General features: G+C 32.5%; 1 protein-coding gene across 7 annotated transcripts in view; it reads right to left on the bottom strand.

Moving 5' to 3' along the window:
* Nucleotides 1-655: 655 nt before the first annotated feature.
* The window catches only part of Atf2 (activating transcription factor 2), a 101,971-nt gene continuing 75,831 nt past the window's right edge, over nt 656-26,795 (bottom strand). For 5 of the 7 annotated variants that reach the window (XM_058580213.1, XM_058580214.1, XM_046447329.2 and 2 more), the window contains 4 exons: nt 19,326-19,475; nt 15,727-15,933; nt 7,883-7,988; nt 656-3,235 (listed from right to left, as the gene is read on the bottom strand). In XM_058580213.1, the coding sequence (XP_058436196.1) occupies nt 3,009-3,235; nt 7,883-7,988; nt 15,727-15,933; nt 19,326-19,475 (690 nt within the window). In that variant the 3' untranslated portion in view covers nt 656-3,008. Of the gene's footprint in view, nt 3,236-4,930; nt 7,587-7,882; nt 7,989-15,726; nt 15,934-19,325; nt 19,476-26,795 lie in introns of those variants that run through there. The other 2 variants (XM_058580215.1, XM_058580216.1) reach the window with 2 other exon arrangements.

Raw genomic sequence — 26,795 nt, forward strand, 5'->3', positions numbered from 1 at the left:
AACTACAGCAAATGAGGGCACAGATAAGGGTGATGGCAATGTACATGGTGAGAAGTGGTTGCATTCTGTATTATTTGGAAGGTAAGGTAAACCTTGAATAAGGGCTGGGAGAGTGGAGCATCAAGGATGACAAGAATGTTTTGGCTTAAGCAACTGGAAGAACTGCACTGCCATCAACTGAATCATGAAAGATTGTGAGAGGAGTATATCTGAGGTTAGTGTGAGGGAAGGTTTTTTCAGTGTTGGATATGGTCTATTTAAGATGTTTTTTTATTTTTTTGGGGTGGTGCTGGGATTGAACTCAGGGCCTTGTGCATGCTAGGCAAGCACTCTACCAACTGAGCTATACCCCTAACCCCATTTATAAGGTTTTTTTAGGTGGTGAGCAGGTGGGTCTGTGGCTAAAGTTCAGGGAGTGTTCCAGGCTGGGGTCATAATTTAAAGGGTCATAGTATATGAATAGAGCTTAAGGTAAATGCATAAAAAAGGAATAAGGCCTGAGCACTCTGAAGTTAAAAGGTCTTCAAGTATGAATGAATTTTATCAGAAAAGTGGAAAGAATCTCAGTTCTTCTCAGGTAGTTAAACGTCCTGAAGGAAAAAAAAACACTTATTAGGTGATACTACTTTGTGAAAGACAGGTAAAAACAAGCAAATTATGAACATAATTTAAAGATAGAATTTATTCTCTTGACGGTTTACTCATGCAAACTGCACATAAAAGAAAATAGTACAGTTTGTGTAACATTGCAAATATAAGGACTCAAAATGCTAGGTACAGAAGTAGTGTGACATCCTGGAAGTCAAAATGGAATTTGTGTTCATACAACTAATAATGATTTTTATTTGCTGAGTACAGACTGATTTACAATGAAAAGTTTTGCTAACCTTGGTAAGCTCATTAACCGTTTACATGACTTCTTACATCTATGTAGTTTTATTTTACAGTTGCAAGAATTGTTACCAAAAACTTTAACTTGCATAAATAAGATGAAAGAAAAACGCACTGAAAGACTTTAGAAAGTGAAAAATTGAGGCTTTTCCTAACCCATCCAAACTACGATAAAAAATAGCCTTCTTGTATAATTCATATTTTGTGCCTTGAGATCAACTCCTTAGCAAACTATGACAAAATCATGATTAGAAATTGATTACTTTAAAATTATGACATCAGTTAAAAATAAGAAAATTTTGAAGTAGAATTGTCAACCAAAATGCTCTCATTTTAAATAAGTCAAACAATAAAATTCCTATTATCTTCATACTTAGAAGTCCTGAAATGTCATTTGTATAATTTGCATGTTTCCCAGTTTGAAACTTAGGCAGGTGGGATACTCCCTTGAATTATCAAGGATATTCCATATAGGCTTTTAAAATGTCAGTCTCATCAGAAGATGGCACAGAGACTTTAGCAAGTAGTGTAGTATGGATGCAGAACAAACTACACAAATTATTATTAATGCATTACAGATATTTACATAATGGAATCCTGCTTGAATGCCAGAAGTTGGTACTGGGTAGGACTCATAACTATTTTACAAAGGTTTTTTTTACACACATTTACTACTTTTTAATTTTTATTGTTTAATAATTGAGTCTATTTAAAATATTGTACTGTATTTTGAACATAACTGAAGAATAAAAATAGATAATGGCACATTAGAAAATTCAGTATCCCACAGATGATTGGATAATGAGAAGTGTACCTACAATCATCTCATCAGAAACCAGCTACTTCATGGAATGTTAGTTGTCCAAGCCTGCACAGTAATGACATTTTAAATTGCAATCATCTATTGGCCAGCATCACACTGAAGGCATCGTTAAACATTCAAGCAAAGATTGCTGGCATAAACTATTGAGACACACACACACACACATACATACACTCACACACACACACACACTCTCTCTCTCTTACATTTCCCACATTATAATTACATTGTTCTAAAGATAGATACTGATTTTTTTCCACGAGAAACGTTATCAAAATTTGCTACTAAAAGATGACAGTGCTTTCACAAGAATAAGTACAAGTTAGCTCGAAAGTACAAGACAATGGGGGTAAACAGTCTTAAATTTTCTAAGTAGTAATTTTAGGCTTTTCTGGCAACCATACCATACTTGATTATGCATAAATTCTGTCTGTAACCTGAAACCTGAAAAAAAAAACACCTCAAAACAAGAGCTAATTTTAAAAAATTACTAAATATCTGATAACCCTGTATCGTATATTATATAATTTCATACTTTTCAGCCTCAAAACATAGTTTAAAAACACTGAATTTCAGACTTAAAAATAAAGTCATTTTTTAAATGCTGAAGATTCCAAAATTTTTGTCTACTTAAAATCTGAAAAAAAGAAAATGCATTATTAATGAACTTGATTTAACAGTGTGCATATAAAAGCACTGTATGTCTTTTATCATGTTTTCTCTCACTTAAAAAAAACAAACAAACCAGTGTTCTCCAATATTCTTCCTTTTGCAAAATGTGCAAAATAAAAGGCAAAAAGATTAAAAGCAAATTTCTACCCTTCTCTTGCCTAGTGCTTTATGACTTTGTTCACATTACAAAGTCAATAGGGACTATGCAGAACTTTGGTATAAATGATAACAAGACTACCATCACAGTTGAGGGTTAAGGGGTGGGCAAAAGAAATGGAAGTGGGAAGAGAGATTCAGTAACACCCCCATTTATTAAAACACCACCAAATTAAAAGTAAAATAAACCACAATGAATTATAATACAATTTACACATTGAGCACAGAAAAATTAATAAATCTAACAATATTTATAAAAAAGCAAAATCAGTCTTTCCAGAGACTTAAAACTGTCGTTCAGTCTTATCATCAACTGCTGCTACACCAACTTTAGAGCCAAATTTAATTTCAAGTAAAAAAAAAAATTTACAACCACAGATTTCGCATAAATGGAAACTGGTCTTTCCTTGATTTCCCTTTGAAGTCACTAATGAGTATCTAAAACTGTTGTACTGCAGGTTTTTAATCAACTTCCTGAGGGCTGTGACTGGGAGGAAGGAGCCATGACAATCTGGGAAAGCGCAGGCTCCATACTCTGGTCTGCCATCTGGGTGAGGACTGAAGTGGCTACAGCTTCTGCCTTTGAGGTTGAACTGACTCCATTGGATGTGCTGACAGAACTATGCTGTATAGCTTCTGTATGTGGACTACTTGGCACCGAAAGGTCTTCTGAACTATCATCTTTATCAGCAGCTGAACAGAAAACAAAGAAAAATTAATCATTCCCTTCTTAAAGTATATGTAAAAGTATTAGGCTGAGTCAACATACAGAATAAAAAGTATTTTACAAAACTGAATATTTAGATAAGTCAGTATGGCAAATTAAGTAACTGAAAAGAAATGGCTATAAGTCATGAAGTAGGCAATTTTACCTGCAACAGGTCAAATGAAGAAACAACCATACATATGGGAACATCTGGGTGCCCAGTGCCTCACAAAATAGAGCTGAAGAAATATTTGCTAAATAGTGTTAAAGAAAATTAGGTAGGAGTTTGGGAGCTAGCCTTTCACACACACAAACAAATACTTATCAAGAAGCACATTTAACAAAACCAGTCTGTTCAACAACATGTCATTCTTTTTAAAAGATAAACAAGAATTTATAACCACATATATATACAAAATGAATCTTATATACTGATTATATTTTCAAATTATTCCCTCAGCATTTTCCAGAACTATAGTCTGTCTGACTTTCCATCTTGCAGCCACGGATGATTATAACACCTGATTCTAATGAGGCATACACATGAGTACAAGCACTATTTAGTCTAAATGCCACCAGCTGTTATATTTGCATGAATTAATTGGGATTCAAATAAAAATTCATATAAAACTCTAATGCGCTTGAAAAGATATTCAGGAAAGGACATTCTAAATTTTTATGAAAATAAACCTACCAATATTTATGCCTGAATAAAAATCTCTTAAATCTTCCTTATTTTAGCAGAAAGAATCCACCAATTTCATTTAGTGAAAAATTTGATGTGTGCCACACAAATTATTTATAATATCTGTGAGTTATAAGGTACAATGATAACAAGAACACCTGTGCCCTAAGTTCCCAACTTCAGAGAACACTGCCAATGACACTGTTGCTCCTTGGATGCTTCTCTCTTTGCCACAGGTAATCCCCTATTCTGACATTTCTTTAACCAGTCCTTTGTTTTTTCTTTGTAGAGAATGGCCAGATGCCCATTCTCAAAGTTAAGGAGTTAAAAAAAAAAAAAAAGACTCTGGACATTAGGAAGCAAGATTACCCCATGATCTGTAATATAAACAATGGAAGGGGAGAATAACTGATAAGCATAACTTAAACTCAAAATCCTCATTTTGAGGATTTTCTGAAGTATAGTGAAATTTACAGAATTTTGACACATCTTCCTCAAATCCATACATTTTTGAACAGCAAGTTTTCATAAATATATTAATGAGATAAAATCCTATCTTCTCCTCTTAATGTTATAAATGCAAAACTGTACCCATGGACCAAACTTACCTCAAGATACAGTAACAGAAATGAAAATTAGTAATCTTTTAAAAAATTGTATAAAGCATTAAGAATATTTTTCTAATCAAGCATAGTGAGCACTATAAAATATTTATAATTATTATTTAGCTAATACAATAGTTACATGTTCAAAGAAAACACTGGCAATGACAGGTTAACAGGAGAATACTAAGCAGTCCTTTTTGTTTATTTCACCACTATTCTTTTTTTTTTTTTAAAGAGAGAGTGGGGGAGAGAGAGAGAGAGAATATTTTTTAATATTTATTTTTTAGTTCTCGGCGGACACAACATCTTTGTTTGTATGTGGTGCTGAGGATCGAACCCGGGCAGCACGCATGCCAGGCGAGCGCGCTACCGCTTGAGCCACATCCCCAGCACACCACTATTCTTCAACAGAACAAGGCTGACCTTTCTCTGAATGTTAAGTTCTCAGGATATAGCAGCTTTCAAAAACAAAGGGATTGATAGGTGATGAGTGGTACAAAGAAATCTAAACATATACTGGAGGCAAAGACTCAGAAATAGTAAATTGTAATGGAGGAGTACTGACCTCCACTAAAGGTTTGCTCTAGGTAAAGCAAACCTTCAGGCAGCTGACAAGAATCAGTGGTTACTTATAAATTGTGTAATTATAAATTTTACATAGAAAATACCTTTGCAATGTGATATATCTGTTCTTATGTCCAGTTCTAGAAGGTGAGGGGAGACAATTACCAGTACAATCAAAAGCACAAGAAATCATGCTATACTCAAGAGTCACTTTAAGCTCTTTGTAAGCTAAATGGAACCAGATGTTAGACAATTCAATTCTATAAAAAGTTCTCTACCTATGTTTATACATATTTTCAGTAATGAAATTAATCCAGTGGCTCTCCCAAAGAGCTACATCCCCAGCACTTTTTATTTTGAGACAGGATCTCACTCAGTTGCCTCAAACTTGAGATCCTCTTGCCTTAGGTTCCACAGTGGCTGGGATTACAGGCCCATGCCATCATGTCCAGTTATTAGTGCATATAAATTGTACAAAATAATGGGACTTATGGTGATGAGCTCATATGTATATGTATATGTGTGTGTGTGTGTATATAAAATGTCCTTTGATAATGTATTCCTTTCCTCTATCCTTCACCTCCTCCCATCTTTTCCATAACCTCTAGGTGATCTGATCTTCTTGTAAGGCATTAATTCTTACCATATCTATCACAGATTTTACCTCCACCCAGAATTGTATTTACAACTGCTTAGTGAATTTTCTGACTTGGATGACTACACATAAGTAAATAAGTATTATTATTATTATTATTTTCATTCTGATTTTATATTATTTAACATTTGGGGTGACCAACAGTTGACTGACTAAAGGGTTTCCTAGGGTGTAACATAGGACTTTCAGTGTTAAAACTAGGCAAGACAGTGTTAATAAAATTGAGACCTTATGACTAACTATTGTCACCTTTACCTGCAAGATTTTACAATATTCCTTAATTTATACTAAATCTTAGTTCTCCTTCATAAGTGTTTTGAAAGACTTACAGATTACCACCATTAATATTGCTATGTGCTACACGTTAGTGTGAAATCTGTAAACTTCTCCAAGATATATTCACTTAATCTCTATCACTACTTTCACTATTACTCAGAAGAAATTAGATTTATTTCAAAGGTTTGAAATCTGCAAATATAAATCACTTAAAAATTTCTTTCAAATGCTAATAATTTGATTACCTAAACAACTAGACAGGAATAAAGGTAGAGATATTTCCAAATAATAAAAATATCTTTGTATTTCTTGCATTCTCATAACCTACTAAAAAAATATTCACAAAAATGTATTAATCTTTTTGGTCATTTAGCCATAGATAAACCCACATGTCTATATACCTGAAAATATCTTTATAAATCAGTTGTTAAAATGAATAATTGCTTTACATTTGTTGAGCCTATATTACTTAGAAAAAAGAGTCAAAACTATTAGAATCATCCAATAAATTACTAAAGATTAAAAACTGTATATAAATTTGAATTAAATGTAATTTGAGAAAAGAGTTACTTTCTAATTTTATAGAATCGTTTGTATAATTCCATTTAAACTACCAAAATTCAAGGGAACTTTCCTGTTTAAGAAAATCATGTATGCATAATGCTGAACTCAGAAGCTTCCACAGGAAATTATGTTAAGTTAGATGGGAACCTAATGGCCTCATCCCTATAGCAATCATTGTTAATATAAATCCTAAACATATTTCTATATGGTTCCAATTTACTTTACAATGTGTTTCACTGGCCTGTGTCAAAATGACTAGATATCAAATAACTCAGATTTATATTATCGAAACTGACAAAAATTAGTGTCCTAAATATATATGGCAATGGAGAATTGCTAAATCTACTGAATCTTTTTAAATTAAAAAATATTGCCCATTCTGATGAAACTGCTTACAATGACTACAAGTAAAAATGGTAGCCATTAAGTTTTATCGTGAGCACCTGAGGAACTGTTTGTATCCAATACAAAACATTTTGTTCTTTTGAATTACTGACACTGGCAAATTAAAATGAAGTGGATACATATGGCTGAAACAATCTTCACATTTACAAATATCCAGAAATATCACTAAATCATAAAAATGAAAGCTGTGGGTTATATATTATGAACGTTGCCTAATGCATTCCCAACTCTGTTATTTGTTTCAAATTTGTGCAATGGACAAAAATTGGCCATTTATTCAAGAGTAACAGCTGGTTCCAACATTGTGCATCTTACCTAACAAGGACATTATAGAAAGGAAAAAGCACAATTAACCTCTAAAATGCTGAAAACAGAAAAATCTCATTTTTTGGAAAACATTTAGGAGTGAACTTACAATCAGATGATTTAAACACTGTTCTAGCCTTTTCATAACTAACTATATAAAGATTCACAACAACAAAAACACTGCACAATGCTGACATTACCTAAGAAAGAATAATAGGATCTAATACTATAAATGGATATTGTATGTTAAGTGAAGATGGCTGATAAAAAGTATAATCCTGTGAAGATAAAAAAAATATCATCAGTACTTGTCAATATGTTTAAAATCTTTAGATAACACATATTGCTGATCTGCAGTAATGCTTAGGAAAAAGCTAAAAACAGAAAACTCCAAAACACTCTAGATTCTAAAAAGTATACCCCCCAACTCGCTTGTATAACAACCCTGCAGAAATTGATATTTAATCTTAGATTTAAGAACTGTACTCTCTACTTTTTTAAATGGTAGCTCTGCTAACTCTGGCAGTATTTCACTGACGTAGCCTAAGGCTGTAGGTAATGGAACATTACTCACTATGATAGCCAGATTTCTTCTGCATGGCGGTTACAGGGCAATCTTTATGAGCCAGAAGAAGCTGTTTCAGCTGTGCCACTTCATTTCTCAGCAGGGTAACTTCGCTCTGGAGAAGAAACAACTTATGTACCTTACCAGCAGTAGACTAAACACATTTTTTACTGTTCAAAATGAGTGGATTAAGATTTGAAAACTGGACATCATTGGCAGAACATTAAGGAATAAAAAACTATGCTGCTTAAATATGTCTAATCGGTATATATCATTTTTGCTATTTTAGCTTTTATACAAAAACGGTAACTTGTATAAAAACTTAAATAAGACAACAGCACAACTAGGTAGCATATTTCAAAGTTTTTACATTACCATTTGCCTTGGGACTCATTGTATATTTTAGGTTACCTATTGAAAATATTTTTATTTACATATGTTATTTGTTCTTTTGATTATCTGATAAACAGAAGATCTGAATAGAGGTAGGAGGAATTTTCACTGATTGTGTTCACTTAAAAATGAAAAATTCATCCTGAAAATTCAATTAAACTAGTTTCTAGTTACTATTAAGATTCCAGATGGGAAATACAATAACAAAAGAATCATGAATTTCTGAAATTTATTGCAAGGTTCTATGTTGGGCACCAGAACCACTGAAAGTATATGTAATATTTAAATGGCTTAGCTGCCTTTTACCCAGGCAATTTGTAAAACTAAATTTAAATCTCACAAATCAATCGTGATTTGTCCTAAAGCTTACAACAGAATAAGAACTTCAGTCTTTATATGGAATGCATTAATCTGTAAGTTTTATGCAAAAGTTCCAAATTGAGTTGAGTTCAACTCAACCTTTTGAGTTACCATCAAGTACTAAAAACGTATAAATTAGTGATCATTACCAATACTCAAGAATTAGAAATAATATGAATTTTACAAATTGCTAACATTAAAAAAAAATCCTCCAGGTGTGGTGGTGCATGCCTTATAATCACAGCAACGTGGGAGACTGATACAGGAGGATCCTAAATTTGAGGGCAGCCTCTGCAACTTAGCAAGACCCTGTCTCAAAATATAAAATAAAAAAGGCTGGGGATGTGCCTTGGTGGTAGATTGCCCCTGGCTTTAATCCCCAGGGGGGAAAAAAATAAAGAACTTAATTTATAAACATCTCTAACTTATTTGAAATTAACATTGACTTTACCAATTTGGGTTTTACTCCAAAGTAAATAGAAATATATAACAAACCAGGAGTAAATAAAAGTTTAGGCAGGTAGGTCTTTTTATATTCTGTCTCTTAATTAGAAAACTCAATGTAAAATATTTCAGTAGATTAGGGTCATTAAGCCTCCCTAAGTGACCAATGCAGAAACATGAAAATCAACATAACAAAAGTTAAGCAATCTGGAGGCAAGTCTGTTTAATTAAATAATTCCTCACATCCCAACAACAATGAACTGTAATACTGCCTCTAAAAGCACAAAACAAAATTGAGGGTCATAATAACTCTAAATATTAATATAAAGGTCAAATTATATTTAAAATACTGAATTTAAGAATGGGTGAAGAGTGATCAAATTACAAAAGGTAAAATTTAAAAGTTTTGTTTTAGAAAAGATAAGCTGTTATTTAGAAAACTCATTTCCATGGAATATTACAACCACTGGTGTCAATACAATTAATTATAGCTCGTTCTTAATGGCACTACTGATGAGAAACCATGTTACAAATAATCCAATACCTACCTTACCCTGCCTTGTCAGTTTGATCTAATACTGTTTTCTACAAGCTTCTCATTAATTTTTGTAATATGAAATGGATATTTATCTTTAGCTAAAAAATATATAATCTTTGATAATCTGCTGTGACCATATTGATTTCTGATTCTCACTGCTCTTCTAAAATACTATAAGCTTTAAATATACCAAAATACAAGTAATGTCCTTAAGTCTCCCTTATCCTTGCTGCCTTCTCATGAGTCTGAGCCATATGAAATAACCACTATCTAACTGTCATGCCTTATAAAAATAGTAAACTTAAGTGAATAAAATGCATTGTCTCTTTCTGGAAAGTCTTTCCTTTCTTCTTTACCTTGGTAATTATTCACTGATCTTTAAGAATCAATACAATACAAATTTGCAAAGGAAAAGAAGTCAATTTTCCTTTTTTGTCTTCCCACAGCCATATAAAGGTGCATATTTACGTTAATAGGTATCTTACACAGTACTTATCACTCTGGATTGTAATTTTTGGTATGTTTGTTTATCACCTCTACCAGATTGGGAATTTCTTGAGGGCAGAGATTATTTCTCTGTGTAACCTAAGAGAACAGTGCATGGTCTGACATGGGTTGAGTAGCTATAGTGAGGACTACAGTATATAGTGAGGACTACAGTAATTTCAGCTAATAAAAAATTCCAAAGAAGGAGAAATAAAATAGCTGAAATAATAAGAAATTGGTCTGAAGTCCTAATTTAATTATTTATACCAACAATGTCACCAACACTGATATGCTGTTAATTTTCAACAGTTACAAAATGAAATTGACAAGCATTACCTTGATTATAAAATTTTAAAGACCACAAACCGTCTCTCAAATATTCCATAGAAACACTCATCATATAGTATACTGTAAACAAAATGCTATATGTAATAAAATGGCTGAAAGCAGTTCTGAATTGATTAACCAATAAAACAGTTGACTTAAATAATTCTGTGATTAGAAATTAAAACAATATTCTTATGCACTCAAATAAAATAAATATTCAAATTTTCTTTTTAATTATGCAGAGTTGAAACTGATAAATGAGACATCAATTTCTATATTTCACACAGTTGGTGATAGTATGGCTCTTGATCTAATTAGATTATCTGGTCCATCAACAAATAAACAAATGTGAAGATGCCAACAATGGGCAATAAATATTAAGGATGGAAGTGGTAAGGCACTTGGTTCTTGCAATTTGTATTTGTGCTCACTGAATTTTCACTGGAGCAAATAACAGGAAAGACTAACAGGAGGGGAAATTAAAAATAAAAAGTTTGCATACATATATCCAAAGACACAAAAGTATGCTGTAAGTTATATTCACCAAAACTTCAAAACTTCAAAACTTCAAACAACAAATTGTTTCTCCTGCACTTTTCACATGACAGAAAGAGTAAGAAAACCCTCAACAATTTCAAGATATACTCAAATATAAACACAGCCTAATTTGTTACATTATACTGATTTAAAATGTTTTACAATGATGGTAAATTTTCCTAATGATGATCCTAAAGCTCAAAAGTGACTTTTGGGGGCTGGGGGCCCTCAGTAGTAGAGTGCTTGCCTAGCATGTGTGAAGCACTGGGTTCGATCCTCAGTATCACATAAAATAAATAAATTAAATAAAAGTATTATGTCTATCTTTATTAACTTAAAAAAATTTAAAAAGTGACTTTTGGGTGAGAGGTTATAAATTAGACATAATTTGTGTTATTATTGTACCCTAATAATTAATTTCTTTAAAATCTGGTATAAGCACTAGTCTGAAAGCAGCAATAGGACATAGTTACTGGCAGTGGGACTGAGACATGTATTGAAAAGCAAACACAATTGAAGTGTAGGTTAAGCATGAGAATGGGTCATGCTTTGATAGAAGTAGATTTAGTTGAGCTGGACTCCTAAATGTAAGCATATGCTAGTGGTCAAGACCAAGTCAAGTAGAAGTTGAAAATATGAGGATTATACAGGTAAAGTTTATATAATAAATTAGGCAGAATAGGCTAAAGTCAAGTAATTTCTAAGTCATTCATGATATAGTAAAACTCAACAAATTTATCCAAGCATTTAAGAACTATAATCTCATATACATAAGTTTTAAAGGAACTATTTTATTCTTAAGAACATAGGTTTGACTATATTACTATTTGGATAAAGTGGTTGTACAAGTTATAATTTTAATTTTGAAAATTTTCTATAAAGAAAGATTAGAATATAGGTTGGGAGGGGGGCTGTTATGTAACAAATACAACATGAAGGCTTCTATACAGAAATTTTAGGAAGAAAAAAAAAAGGAAGAGAATACATATACAACCAGTTTGCTTAAGCCAAAATAAATTTGAGGGGATGTTAAGACACAGATTTAATAGTAAATGAAAAAAGAAATGTTTACACATCTACCATCTACTCTGTGGATTATTTTAGAATACACTTTAATTGGATTCAGGTTAAAACCATTTCAAATAAAAGATAAAAGTAACAGAACAGGTATTATTTTAAAATACAATTACTGATAACTAACAGTATTCAATTCTTGGTCTACAGTACCATAAATGTCTGTAATAGCATTTGATTAAAGTGCTCTTTTAGTGATGATTTTAGAAAGCTAAAACATGATTCAATGAATGAGGAAATGATCTTCATAATCATTTTCTTTAAAATCAAATATGTATTTGGTAAAAATATGAACAATCACAACTTAACACCTGTTAATCTTTTTATTGTATAAATAACCATGGGTCATTACCTAGTATACTGATCAGCTAAACTTGTATGCCACATAAAGGATTATTAAGGAAGTACAGAATTGATGAATGATTTCCATAGAGTTTAATTATTTCTTTGACACTAAATTTTCTACATAATTCATTCTGTCCTTCAGTTAATGGGTTGGTTGTTAGCAGACTAAAAGAAATTCTTGTTCCCTGAAACCATTATAAGTGGATTAACATTTCATGCTCTGCAAATAAACTCTGGTCAAAAGAGTTTTAAAAACTTTTAATTTTATTTGAAAACATAACTATAAAACAACAAAAAGTAAAAATCATATATTGACTTGAAACAATAATAGAAAAGTTATAACTGAAGTGCCTTTCTTCCCATCATCCATGGTTCTCAATCTCCTCCATCACCATTATTTACATCATGGTACACATCACTGTTAAAAATTTACCTGAATTTACGGAGTCATTTCCTAAACCATTTCTACACCTATATATTTATCTATGTAAACCCTTCATTAATGAAAAAAGGATTGTGCTATACCTTTTAATATGAGTAATTTGAAGAGAAATTCAAGTAACATAAAAGTAACCATTTTAAAGTGGCATTTAGTACGTTTACAATGTTGTACAACCATCACCCTCAATTATAAAATGTTTCCATCACTAAAAAGCCTTTACACATTAAGCGGTTTTTCCCAATTCTCTTCCACTCACCTCGTCAATATGCATTCTCTCTAGATAGATTTATCTATTCTGGATATCCCAGAATACGAACGAGTGCATATAATGTACAATGTTTTGTTCTGGCTTCATTAAGCAACATGTTTCAAGGTTCTTTCATACACTTCATTCCTTTTATGGCTGAATACTATTCCATTGTATGTATGCATATACCACAGTTTAATTCATTTATCCCTGAAGGCTGTTTCTAGCCAAGATTCCTTTTGCCCATAAATATATATAATGGATATTTCTCAAGGTTAATACATATAGCTGAACTTCATTTTTCAATCTTTATTTTTGAGAAAAATTTTAAAGTAAATCCCTGATAACACATCATTTTAGCTCTTCATATTTTGGAATACGTTTCAAAAACTAACATAGTGCTAACATCATTTAATTTTTAATGATTAAAAAGATGATTTTACTTTTCTATTTGTAGTTTGAGATATTAACTGAAATCATTTTCAATTTAGAGCTTAATTTAGTAATTTCCTGAATCTGACATCCATGTAAAAGTCAGATGCTTTGAAAATGGTGTCAGTTAACTTCTACTAAGATGATAAATTTTGCCTTTGTTTCTCCAAGTGAGAAATTTCTACCCAAATTAGGAAATACAAAAAGTCACCTTTTGTTACAATAAACATTTTTATCATATGGCAGAAAAAACAAGATAAATGAAAAAAAGATTATATGTATTTTGAATACTGAATCTTACAAGATTTTCTTAAATAATTAAGTGTTGCTATTAGTAAGTGGTGACCAGTACTGTTGCATAATTAGGGAAAGCAATATTTCATTCAAAGCTATTAATACTTCTATAACTTGGGTCAAAGCAGAAAACTGGTCCTAGTTAAAATCTTTGTAAATGATACCATACATTTATATACCACTTAATAGTTTTCAAACACTTTTAATTTTTAAAACAAGACACAATAGACCAAATTACAAAGGAAAATACTGATAAGTTATCACTTTTTTTTAATGGAAAACACCTGCATTCATTTCAATTTGATTTATGTAATGATAGAGAAACAGGACAAGTACTATTATTTCTATTCTACAGGTCAGACAACTAAGGCTGGAAGAGATGGGTTTTATGTTATCCAACTATAAAACAGCCAAGTCATTCAGAAGGTTTTGTTATGATCAAAACCAAAAGATATATTTAAGCCACTTTATTAATGTAATAAAAGTTTGAAATTTAAAAAAACAGTAGTTATTATTCTAACAGGTTTGGTAAAGTATATAGCTATTTTGTAGTATATACATAAATTAATATTTATAATCTGTTTCATTTTATTTAAAAGGTAAAAAAAAATTCAGAATTTTTTTTCCTGAAAAATTGTGTATGGCTACAGATGTAGATCAATGGCATTGTGCTTGCCTAGCATGCATGACATGCTGAGTTTGATCCTCAGCACTGCCATAAAATAAATAACTATGTAAACAAATAGTGAAACTAGTTCTTAAATAAAAATTAATTTATCATATGGTAATGATAATATTTCTTAATAAACTCTAGTTTTATACTTGTTATACTTCCACATATTGGAAGTCTATGTGGTACAGTAAGTTATTAAAATTAAATGGTTAAATATAGGTTTGTAAGACAATTGATTTGTTCTAAAGTTACCATGTTCATACTCAGAGCACAACATGGATTTATAAAAGATGTCTGCCTCACATATTACAATTTTTGAATTATAATATTTAATTTGGTTAAACGCTATGTTTGCTGTTAGAAATTTTTTCCTAAGCATTTAAAGAGACAATTATATGTGTAATATCTTTACAGATAGATTTTAAAAAGGAGTAGGGGTCTCTCTTATCATTAATAATGATTATATAGAAAGATTCGCTTTATATTGGCCTATATTAATAACAAGTATAACTCATTAATATCAACTTGTAGTTGATGTTCATTAATTGGTGGCTAAAAAGACTTTATTAGAAAATACTCACAATGTTAAGAATGACTGAGTAAGGAGTCTTAAAATCTTTATGACCTCACGAGGGCCTAAAGAAACTATTTAAGGTCAATCTGGAACCTTTCATGAGTGTTAAAACAAAACAAAATAAAACTTGTAATTCAAAGAATTAAAAAATTTAAAAGTGCAAACTGCTGAAGCAACTTAGTTATGATATGATCAAAAGATAAACAAAGAAAGTGAATTTAAGTAATATTTTTAAATTTTAGAATTACAACTTCATAAAGTTTAAGCTAGATAGTTAAGATAGTGTATTTTTTTTAAAGACAGAGAGAGAATTTTTAATATTTATTTTTCAGTTTTTGGTGGACACAACATCTTTATTTATTTATTTATTTTTTTAATGTGGTGCTGAGGATTGAACCCAGTGCCCCGCGCATGCGAGGCGAGTGCATTACCGCTTGAGCCACATCCCCAGCCCAAAGATAGTGTATTTTAAGTTTCTTAATTTGTCAGTGCTGAAAATTTTATATCACTTCATCTCAGCATTCAAACACGTTTATAAAACTATGATTATATTACTATAGAGTCTACCTACACCCAATATTATGCCCTAAAATATCCTGATGGCCAACTAGAAAGAAACAAGGAAAAGCTATGTTCACAACTATTAAAGATAAATGGCAAAACAAAACACATATTTATGCACCATACCTGCAGTTGACCATTTAATGAACTCAAGTCTTCTGCTTTTTTTTCTAAGGACTGAACCCAGACTTTCCTTTTTTGTCGGCATCTTGAAGCTGCTGCTCTGTTTCGCTCTAAAAATTTCCTCCTTTTTTCATCAGGATCCTCATTAGCAGCTCTTCTTCGACGACCACTTGTATTTTGAGTCTGTGGAGTTGTGTGAGCTGGAGAAGCCTACAGTGCACAGAGATGGAAGTTTGTTATATTTATGTTTAGTGAGTGAACTGATGTAGGCAGTAAAGGGTGTCAAAGGGGGAGAGTCACTAACTTTATTTTCTAAGTCTTGAGGAATACATTAGTATTTTGGAGCAACATAAAAATCACCCTATGCTTTAATTGCCCCCTTGAAATAAATGAATCATACCATAATGAAATTCTTACTAAAGCAATGTCATAGTGAATATCTTCTTTAAAGTATATAGAATATTTTCATTTGCTTAGAAATAAAAAATCAAAAATATAATAATAATGATCATATGTACATCTTGAATTTTCTACATGTACATTAAATCGACTTTCTTGTAATATTTTATCCTTTGAAAATTACTGATTATTTAATTAGTTCAAAAACTTAACTTTCTAATTAAATTCAAGTCAGAAAACCATTTTTTGTCTATTTTTTAAATAAAATATACTATATATTAAATCTGTCAATTTTCTTTATTGGTTTTTCTAAAATTAAGGAATTAAGATATGTATATACTTTGTGGTAGTCAGCTTTGAAATTCAGGGTCAGTCTTTTTCTAAGGGTCAGGTTCTTATAATTATTAGTGCTCATTTTCCTAGCAGGCAGAATCCCACAAGAACCCTAATTTTCATTTTTTAATTGATCCCATTTCCTCCTAATGGATCAGCTTGATTTCTGATCAGCCAAGGATATAAATCTTCAATCACTAGTCATACTGTCTAGTATATAGGACTAGAGAACAACAGAAACCTCCAGTCCTCTTATGAACCCCCAAATCCATGCCACAAAACAGTTGAATATGGGAGATTGGAAATGAACCACTAGAAATTTGTGTAGAAGAAAGAGCACTTAATTGTTATAGGTACATAACTCAAAAGACAAGACTAACAACAATCTTTTACCTATAATTTTTTACCTATATATTTTAAGGGTATGAACAAATAAAATCAAATCAAGTCTATGTAATAAGCAAAAATCTTACGTATGTACGTGTTCAAGATAAGTTCTGCAGGTAAATTGCCAAACTATTCCTCATTCTACAAACTCCCCAAAATAGTAAGTTATCACTTGATTCCTTTGTTCAAACAACTAGCAGTAAAAAATTAAGAGGGTTAGGACTGGGGATATAGTTCAGTACCACAAAATAAATAAATAAGAGGGTTATTTCACTTCTGAACTATTTTAATTGTAATAAAGATCAAGCACTAAATTAAATTGCTTTTTTTTTAAACCTACATATTGCAACTTAATCTTTTAGAAAAATATTTGTATGGCTGGTTTCAAGAACTGCAGCCTTGAAATATTTTTCTTCATCCTCTATCATTTTTTTTATTGAGAACAATTTTTTTATTCAATTGTCTGAATAGAAAGAATTTCTTTGATTTGTTTTTAATTGATCTAATTTATCACAGCAAAGATTAATCAAAGTAATAGAATAGCAGAAATTATTACCATTAGATTCATGAAAATATTTATAGAAACTATTCTAGAGTCTAGTGATATATCAGTGAACAAATAGATAAAGTCCTGTACTCACTGGGCTTCTATTTGATACAATAAAACATAAAGTTATAAATCTAGGGAAAGACTAATAGTATATGAAAATAAAGATAAAATAGCTAAGTAAATATCTATGTTTAGTTGACAATCTGAAACTTGCTATTTACCCATTTCTTTGATTGGAAATTTTTAAGGTCAATACTAATATTCTTCAAGTAGAGAATATAAAATTTATTATAAAGGCTGGGGATGTAGCTCAGTGTTAGAGTGCTTGCCTAGCATGTGTGAGCCCCTGGGTTGGAGCTCTCATACCGCCAAAAGGCAGGAGGTTAGAAATTTATTGTAGACATATAGAAATATCAATCATGATAGGCAGTTAGAAACTAGAGATAAGTGAAAAGGGGTCCTTAGTATAAACCGCCATATTTATTCTTTTGGTGATGTTTTACAAATTTTAATTCAAGAATCATTTGATTTGTGTCATATGACTTACACATATATGGGTATGAATATTTATATATTTAAAAGACCTCCCATTACCTAGAAGTATAGTAAGAATACTTACATGAATAAATAAAAAGAACTAGTGCTTTATAATGAGTGAGCAAAAACAACATGTGGAAACAAGAATTGCTAAAGAAAAAAATGCCTGCTTCTTTGGACATGTGGAACATTAGTTAACAGCCCTATACACTTCAGTGGCTAGAGACCATTGCAATACTATAATATGCTAGGCAGTGTAATTAGGGACAATGATATTCTAGGGAAAAGGAAAATCAATGACAATTTTGAAAAGAGATTCAGAAAGATTCTTTTGTTGTTTTTGTTGTACTGGGGATTGAGTGCAGGGGTGCATTATCAGTGGGTTACAGACACCGTCCTTCTTATTTTTTATTTTGAGACAGGGTCTCACTAAATTGCTGGGCTTGAACTTGCAATTCTCCTGACTTAGCCTCCCAAGTAGCTGGGACTACAGGCATATACCACTGTGCCCAGTAGAAATACTCTTTAGAGATCTTAGTTTTGCTATCTGAAACGTTTCTAAAGAATAAGGCATTCCTCAACAATATCAAATAAGTTGTTAATGTCTATAATGTTTACAGAACATATCGACTATGTAATAATATTCAAGAGTACAGTTTAATATCAAACCTATTTATATCGAAGAAAGGAAAATATATTGATAATTATTGTTTGTTTTTAAGACAAGTCTGTCTATAGTTTTGTGACAATAATTAAAAGAAACTCTTCATTCCCCTCAACATAAGGTTCTGATGTTTTTCTAGTTATAGGACAAATTTTCCAAAGAGGGAATCACAACCCTAAAATTCCTCCACCAAGAAAGAAGGAATGAAATAAGTTTCCCAAAGTTGTATTAGGTTTCACTGTTCTAGAATTAAAAACTATTTATTTAAAAACTGGGCACAGTGGTGCACACCTGAAATCTCAGCTATTTGGAAGGCTGAGGCAGGAGGACTGCGTGTTTAAGGCCAACCTGGGCAACTTAAAATAAAAAATGAAAAGGGTTAGGGATGTGTCTCAGAAGTAGAATGCCTCTGATTCAGTCCCTAGTGCCAAAAAACAAAAACACAAGTCTTCTGTGTTGTGTCAGGTCAATATATATAAATGCCCACAGAGTTATTTATAGAATGTCTTGAACAGTAACAATGTATCTATTATTTTTATCTATTTAATTTTGTATTAACACATACATACTGACCTACCTTTTCTTAAGATTTTTGATATAGTTCTGGAATGACAACATGACAAAAAAATATTTATTTTTTTCAAAATATATAAAAGAGTCAATGTAAGTTACACTACATTTGTTTTTTTATTGGTAACAAGAGTAGTGAATGATTAAAAAAAACACACATACCGGAGTTTCTGTTGTGGATGTAGCTGGTTGTTGTAATGATTGTGGGCGAGATTCTTCTGACTGAGTCCTAACCAATCCACTACCATGACCTTTGACAGTATCACCATTGGTAACTGGAGGATGTTGTTGGGTCAAAGCAGCTTTTAATCTCTGAAATGTAAACACCATTTAAAAAAGAAGTTTCCTGCTTTATCCCCAAATGTAGTTTATAACATACCCATTAGCTAATTGAAAATATTTGTTAAGGAACATATCTGGCTTTGAAATTAGTTTCAATTATTATATTTCATTGAGTATTATAAATATCAATATGACAAACAATTGTACATTTGGAAAGCTTCTCTTTTTGTCTAATTCTGAAAAGTTAAAAAATAAAAGTTAGCTGAAAATAACTAGCTTTGATCAATTAAAAAACACATTACAAGTTAACTGTGATATACACTTTTATCCATTCTTTTCTCCCTCATTCTTATACCTCCTCCCCACCCCCAGGTTCTGCTTAAGATACTAAAACCTAAATCTATTCTTACCCAGATTTGGTCCCCTTTAATAATCTCTGTTTATAGGTTTGGTATTTGGACAATGAAGAGATGCTGTATTTTTTTAGGCCACTATGCTGCCTGCCAGACTGAACTTCCTTCTAGAACTTACAGTTGGCTTTACTTCCTGTAGATCCTTTTCTTCCACTATATTTTATTTTTTGCCAGTAAAATGAACTGGACCTAATTGACTTATAGAATGTAATAGGTCTAGTATTAGATTAAAGCCCTACATTTTATGGCTACACCTCCTCATAAAGATACAATTTGAATAAAATTTATCTATCATCAGAAATATGTCATGTCATATGCCAATTAGATAGTAAGAGCAGAGATTATCTTGATTTCTTCTGTGAAACTGGGCAGATGTGTTTTTTAAGGTAGTTTTATGATTTGTAAGTACGTAACAATTAGTGTAAGATAATCATAGTATCTCAGCAATGAAAGGAACATCAAGAACCTGGAAAAACCTGGGACTACTATTGCTAACACTGCTCTTAACTGAGATGTAGTTCTTGAGCCCCAAGTAAGTTTCACTGAGTTGCTTAGTGCCTCGACATTGCCGGGCTGGCTCTGAAATTTCCATCCTCCTGTCTCAGCCTCCAGAGCCGCTGGGATTACAGCTGTGTGCCACTGAGCCCAGTTTGGATGTTAACTATTAAAAAAAAAAAAAAAAAAAAAAATTCTTAACAATTTTTCCTTTCTTCCTTTCCACAGCACATAGTAAAGAATGCATGTGAAGAAAAGACCTTTTGAGGGCTGGGGATGTGGCTCAAGCGGTAGCGCACTCGCCTGACATGCGCGCGGCCCGGGTTCGATCCTCAGCACCACATACAAACAAAGATGTTGTGTCTGCCGAAAACTAAAATATAAATATTAAAAAATTCATTCTTTCTCTCTCTCTCTCTCTCTTTAAAAAAAATTAAGACCTTTTGAAAAAGGCCCTCAAATGTTTCTACAACTGTTTTCACTTATTCCAAGAAAAATTTTAGAAAATTTTATCAACTACAAAATTTTTCATCTATGCATATCTTTTTATTGTTTATTATATGTGATCCAAATCCCTTAACAACTGAAGCATATATGAAAAGATCAGTAGAATTTCACCACAGGCAATAATTATGCCTAGATAAGCATTAGTGGACATTTTCTCTCTACTGAATGCTTGTAGATTCTGGATTTGATTTTTAAAATAAAGTCAGTAGTTTACAGAAAAGTCTTATTGAGGTATAAGTTTTACAGACAGTAAATTTACTCATTTTAGTGTATACAGTTCTTTGAGTGTCAACAAGCACATACACGTGTGTTACTTTCTCCACAACTAGGATACTGAATAATTCTACCCACAAAATGCCCTATCCTGTCATATTTTCCTTGCATCTCTGGCCCCTGGAAACCACTAATCTGTTTTTTGACCCCAAGAATTTTATCTTATCCAGAATATCATTTTAACAGAAACATATAGTGTCTAGTCTTTTGAATCTGGCTTTTTTCCTTTGGCATAATGCACTTGAGATTCATCTGAGTTATCAATAGTTTTTAATACGTTCTTAAATGAATAGTATCCCTGTTTTATAGATTAGGAATCCGGTGATCATTCTCTCAAGCTATTAAACTAGTTCAAATCCTGGTTTTGAATACAAAATCTCTTCAGATTCAAAGTGTGCAATTTTTCTATAGCACTATGTTACATATATTATACTTGGTACTGTCAGAAAACACAGGGAAAGAACAAGAAAGATAATCTTGAGACTGCATGGCTTTCAAAAGACAACCATAAAGGATTGAGAAAGACAAGCCTTATACAACTGCTAAGCCATGTCACCCAGGATCAGACATGTTTTCTCCTTTTCTGACAGACTTTCTCTACGAACTATAAAAATCACAATATCTGTAAAGTCCTACTATCTTCACTAATTGTATACACAATGTATTATAATGTCTTTTCAGATGAGAAGATCATGTACATATAGAACTTTAATTCAAACTATCCGTAATTTTGAATAAATTAATCTTTTGAGTCTTAATTTTCTTATCTGTGAAACTGGGAATAACTCCCTTGGAGGAGTTAAACAAAAATTAAATATAATATCCATAATTATCTGATTCATAAAAGGATTTCTAAAATGTTAGCTTCTTTATTTCTTCAAGAATAGTTATTGAGCCAGGTGTGGTGGCTGTAATCCCAGTGATGCAGAGGGTTAAGGTAGAAGGATTCTAGGTTCGAGGCCATTCTAGGCAATTCAGCAAGATCTTGTCTCAAAATAAAATTTTTTAAAAGGCTGGCAATGTAGTTCTGTGACAGACCATTTGCCTAGCATGCATGAGACCCTGGGTTCAATCTCTAGTACCAAAACAAACAAACCCATACCATATACTGCAATATATTATATTTAAGAATACAGACAAAATTCCTAATTCCTTCTTTCCTCTATACCCTAACATTTTTTTAAAGAGAGAGAGAGAGAGAGAGCGCGAGAGCGAGAGAGAGAGGGGGGGAGGGAGGGAGGGGGGAGAGAAAGAGAGAGAGAGAGAATGATAATATGAATATATTTTTTGTTGATGAACACAACACAATGCCTTTATTTTTATGTGGTGCTGAGAATTGAACCCGGGTCTCGCCTGTGCTAGGTGAGCGCTCTACCGCTGAGCCACAATCGCAGCCCAAATGCCTTCTTTTTTTTTTTTAAGAAATCAGAAACAATTTGTCGTTAGGACAAAGGAAATAAGGACACTAGTGACTGAGAATAATGTTGAAGTAGACACATAAAAAAATGGAAACAGATGAGTGACCTAACTGGTAGCTGGCTGGAAAAAAACAGGAATATTTAGGAAACTGATTGAAAAGAAGTGAAAGAAAGATAAAAGTTAGAAAAGAGTATAGATCACATAAACAGAACAAAGAAGGAGAGTCTGAGGAGATGGTTGGTCTGCATATTTATACCTTCAATAAACAGAATGTTAGAGATCAAAATATAACAAATAGTACCCAATTTATAGTGCTAAATTGGAGCTTTTGTTTCTGGATATAATATGTGCAAAAATACACTACAAAATAGAGCTGTGAGGCTTGGTAAATTATGTGTTGGTAAAACATTTTTAAGTCCTTAGGTAGAAAACATTATGGAATTGAAGAACATTTAAAGTTTTATAGTGAAGAGCTTAACTCTTAGAATTAATGAAATACAGTAACTGCACATAGGGGAGTCTGAAGTACATAAACATCACTCTCTTGAATAATCTTTAGTAGGGCAAGTTACAACCTTACAGAGCACTTAAAAGCAGCATCAGTATTCATTCATTATCCTCCCTTGACTGCCCTAGGGTATACAGCACTCATCCAGTGAGGAAGCACTAATGTTTGCTCCATGCTGTTACATTGATTACAATGGGTCTGACTTGGAAAGTGTGCCAGTGGGTATAAAATATAAGAAAGAGATTTTAAGGGTTAATTAACACTGTTCAACTGCTAATTGATTTTTTAAAAAACTATATATATATGTGGACATTATATATATATATGCATACATATATATGTGTATGTATATATATGTGTGCTAAAAACTTAGAATGAGTTAAGTGAAGAAAGCAGGCACTAAATATTCATATAAATTTTTATAATTCATATAAGGATACCTATAATTTACCTTTATATATGTTAGGAGTATTTTTAAAAAGGTCAAATATCTTGGTTTTAAAAGAATTAATGAAAGCAAATATAAATACAGTGGACATTTATTTTACAATAGAATTTTGGAGCTAGCTGAGATAATGGAAATCAAAATATAATCATCATCTTCCATATAAAAAAACTTCTCAAAGATTGAAGTTACTGCTCAAAATCATAAAGTTAGTAGCAGAGGTAAAACCTGAAATTCTATCTGTTGACCACCTCCACCCCCAGTTCACTTAACACATTATTAACAAACACTTTGCCAAAATAGAGCTTTGCCCTAATATTAAGTATTCTAGCACCTACCTTCCAAGGGTATTTAGACCAATGTCTACATCAAGCACCCTGTGTCCCTTGAGCTGTATCTGGTAGAGGGCAGCTACAACAAGGTATTCCTGGTCAAAGGCATCATCCCTGCTGAATGCTACACATCTTCAACAACATTCTGCTGGACACTATCAGTGACAAGATGGTAGGATTTATTGAGAAGGCTGAGAAAATCCTTATCACTGAGGCCACCCAGAACCTCTTTTTCAAGACACCCAAGAAGATGATGGTCTAAGCTGAAAGTGAGGGTTGGTCCTGGGCCCCAACAACTACTAGAGTTTTGCCAGCCAGCAGAAGCCAGAAGACACCACCATCCCCTCCCCAGAACTGGCCAAACAGGTCACTGAATATGCCCTGCAGCTGGAGATGTTTGAGCCCGCTGGCCCTGGGGCAGGGCAAGGCATCATTATTTAAAACTCACAGTGCTGTCCTCCAATAAAGGTGGAATGTCATTCGTTCTTCCAGACCTTGTAACCCCAGTTGGAATGACAGAGAAACCATTATTATCTCTGGAGAATTTGGAAGTTTGAGGGCTTATGGAGGTTGGAGATAATATCCTCCCATCTAACCCAGTGACAACTGCTCCTGGTCTCATACACAGATGCTCTGTGAACCATGGAAGAGCACAGGTCCCATATGGCCACATTGGAATGCTGGACCAGGGCATCCAAATCTTTCAGTAAAGGATGTGATGTGTCCCATTTTTAAAATGTTGGCAGTGTACTAAATAATTTTACAAATGGAAAAAAAAAGTAATCTAAGTATATTTGTTATCAATTAAGTATTAGATATATGCTCAGTCCATTACTAAGATCAAAGTTTCTCTTACCAGAGAAATTTAATAAGCAAATAAAAGCTAGGCATGGTGGAACATGCCTGTAATCCCAGCAGCTCAGGAGGCCGAGATAGGAGGATCCCGAGTTCAAAGCCAGCCTCAGCAATGATGAGGTGCTAAGCAACTCAGTTAGACCCTGTCTCTAAATAAAATACAAAATAGGACTGGGCACGTGGCGGCCGAGTGCCCCTGAGTTCAAGCCCTGGTACCAAAAAAAAAAAAGGCAAATAAAGATTGAGTGTTCAGAAAATAAAGAATGAGCACTCAAAGAAATTAAATAAGATTTAAGTGATCTATAATCTCTAATATGTACAATAAATCCTAGGCATAATTTTAAGGGAAAGACATATACTGTTTGAAAAAAACCTGTCTTTTATTATTATGTTTCTAAGAAGTAGATTAGTGTTTTGAAGTTGAGTTAATGTTTAGCAATGTCAAGTTCAACACCTATAATAAGAGCTTTTTTCTTTGAGATATAGACTGTGCCAATTAATTAAACGGTGAATGGTGCATCTGCATATTTATACCTTCATTCATTGTGATGAACAATCTGATACATTCATTTTTATAGGTGATCTGATAAAAATAATTTGTTATTCAAGTTCTATGTTCTCTGCTTATGTTGTACTCTTGAAATCAACTGTATCAAATCTGTCAGAACCTGATAGAAAAAAAAAAAACTATCATAGTTCAGAGAAAAAAAGATAACATTCTCTAGAAACAATTTATGAAAAAGTCAGATACATATTTCATATGTGCCACAAAAACTCATCAGAGTAATAACCCTCCTTCTCCTGGGTGTTATCCTACCATCTGCTGCTCTATTACTTATCTTTATTTTTCAACTAATTAACAGCATAATCTTCTAAATTCAGCAAGTTAATTATCATTATTGTGGTCTTTGCAGCATCATCAGTCCTCATGAAGTCTTGTCTCCCCACCCCTAGAGAACATATGAAAATGAAGTAGGTTTGGAGACGGTCTGTTTCTTTGGTGTGGGCTCATTAGGTGTTTGCTGATTAGCTTGGCATGCAGAGGCAGGTCAGAAGAATTCTGCTGAACATGAGGTTCCATGCAGGGCCCATCTAAGTTAATGTAGGTTTCTGAACATTTGCCAAGATGCCCTATGTCAGCTCTTGGTAGAAATCCCCCGCAGAAACCCTACTGGCTACCCACTGTGTACAAAGATATTTCTCTGTTTGTCACAAGTCTTAAAGGAATGATTCTGAAGGCTACTACTTAAATACTTCACTAAATATTCCTAAACAAAACTCCCAGATGATCAACATCTTATTTCTAGAGTCAGTATTTTACTTCAAATATTACATAAGAAAGTTTCCTTATTTTAAGAGTAACAGACAGCAAATATCTGTTTATGTGTTTAATGACAAAACCAAAACCAAAAACCTCCTAAATCTAAATTTGATAATATCTGCTATAATTTTGTAAAAATAGCAGATCCTGGGAATTTTTCAATAGTGTTAAAAAGTACTAGATAATCTTGTATTTGTGGACCGCTTAGCCCACTTCTTTACCACATTACTTTTCCAAAGACTAATAAGTTGTTAATTTTTTTTTTTCTTTTGAAGTTTACTTTGAAGACTTCAACAGAAAAGAAAGACCTTATTTTCCTATTTGTAGTCGACAAAACCTGACACATACATAAATTTTCCTTAAGCATTGGGCATCTGAAAATCAAGTTATTACAAAAGCATCCTTGGCTTTCTTAGGATACAAAGTTAAGTTTTTCTTAGGATACAAAGTTAAGTGGTGTGCTGCATTCTTATTCTTAACTGTTTCAATTTTGCCATTTCTCTTATTTTCTTAACCATAGGTCATATGAGCAGAATCACTACTACACTAAACTATGTAGCATGCCATTAACATATTGTGACCAAAGATCAAACAGTTCTTGAGAGAGATGTAGAACCCCAAAAGAATGATTTTTTTTAGCCAGGTGTGGTAGTGTACCACTTGTAATCCTAGCTACCAGAAGGCTGAAGTAGTAGGATTGCCAGTTCAAGGCCAGTTTCAGCAACTTAGTGAGATCCTGTCTCAAAATAGAAAATCAAGAGTTGTAGATGTAGCTTAGTGGT

The sequence above is a fragment of the Marmota monax genome, unplaced genomic scaffold (genome assembly GCF_021218885.2).
Source record: "Marmota monax isolate L192 unplaced genomic scaffold, Marmota_monax_Labrador192_F-V1.1 WCK01_AAM20220418_F8-fsc00007, whole genome shotgun sequence".
In the NCBI taxonomy this organism is placed as follows: Eukaryota; Metazoa; Chordata; class Mammalia; order Rodentia; family Sciuridae; genus Marmota; species Marmota monax.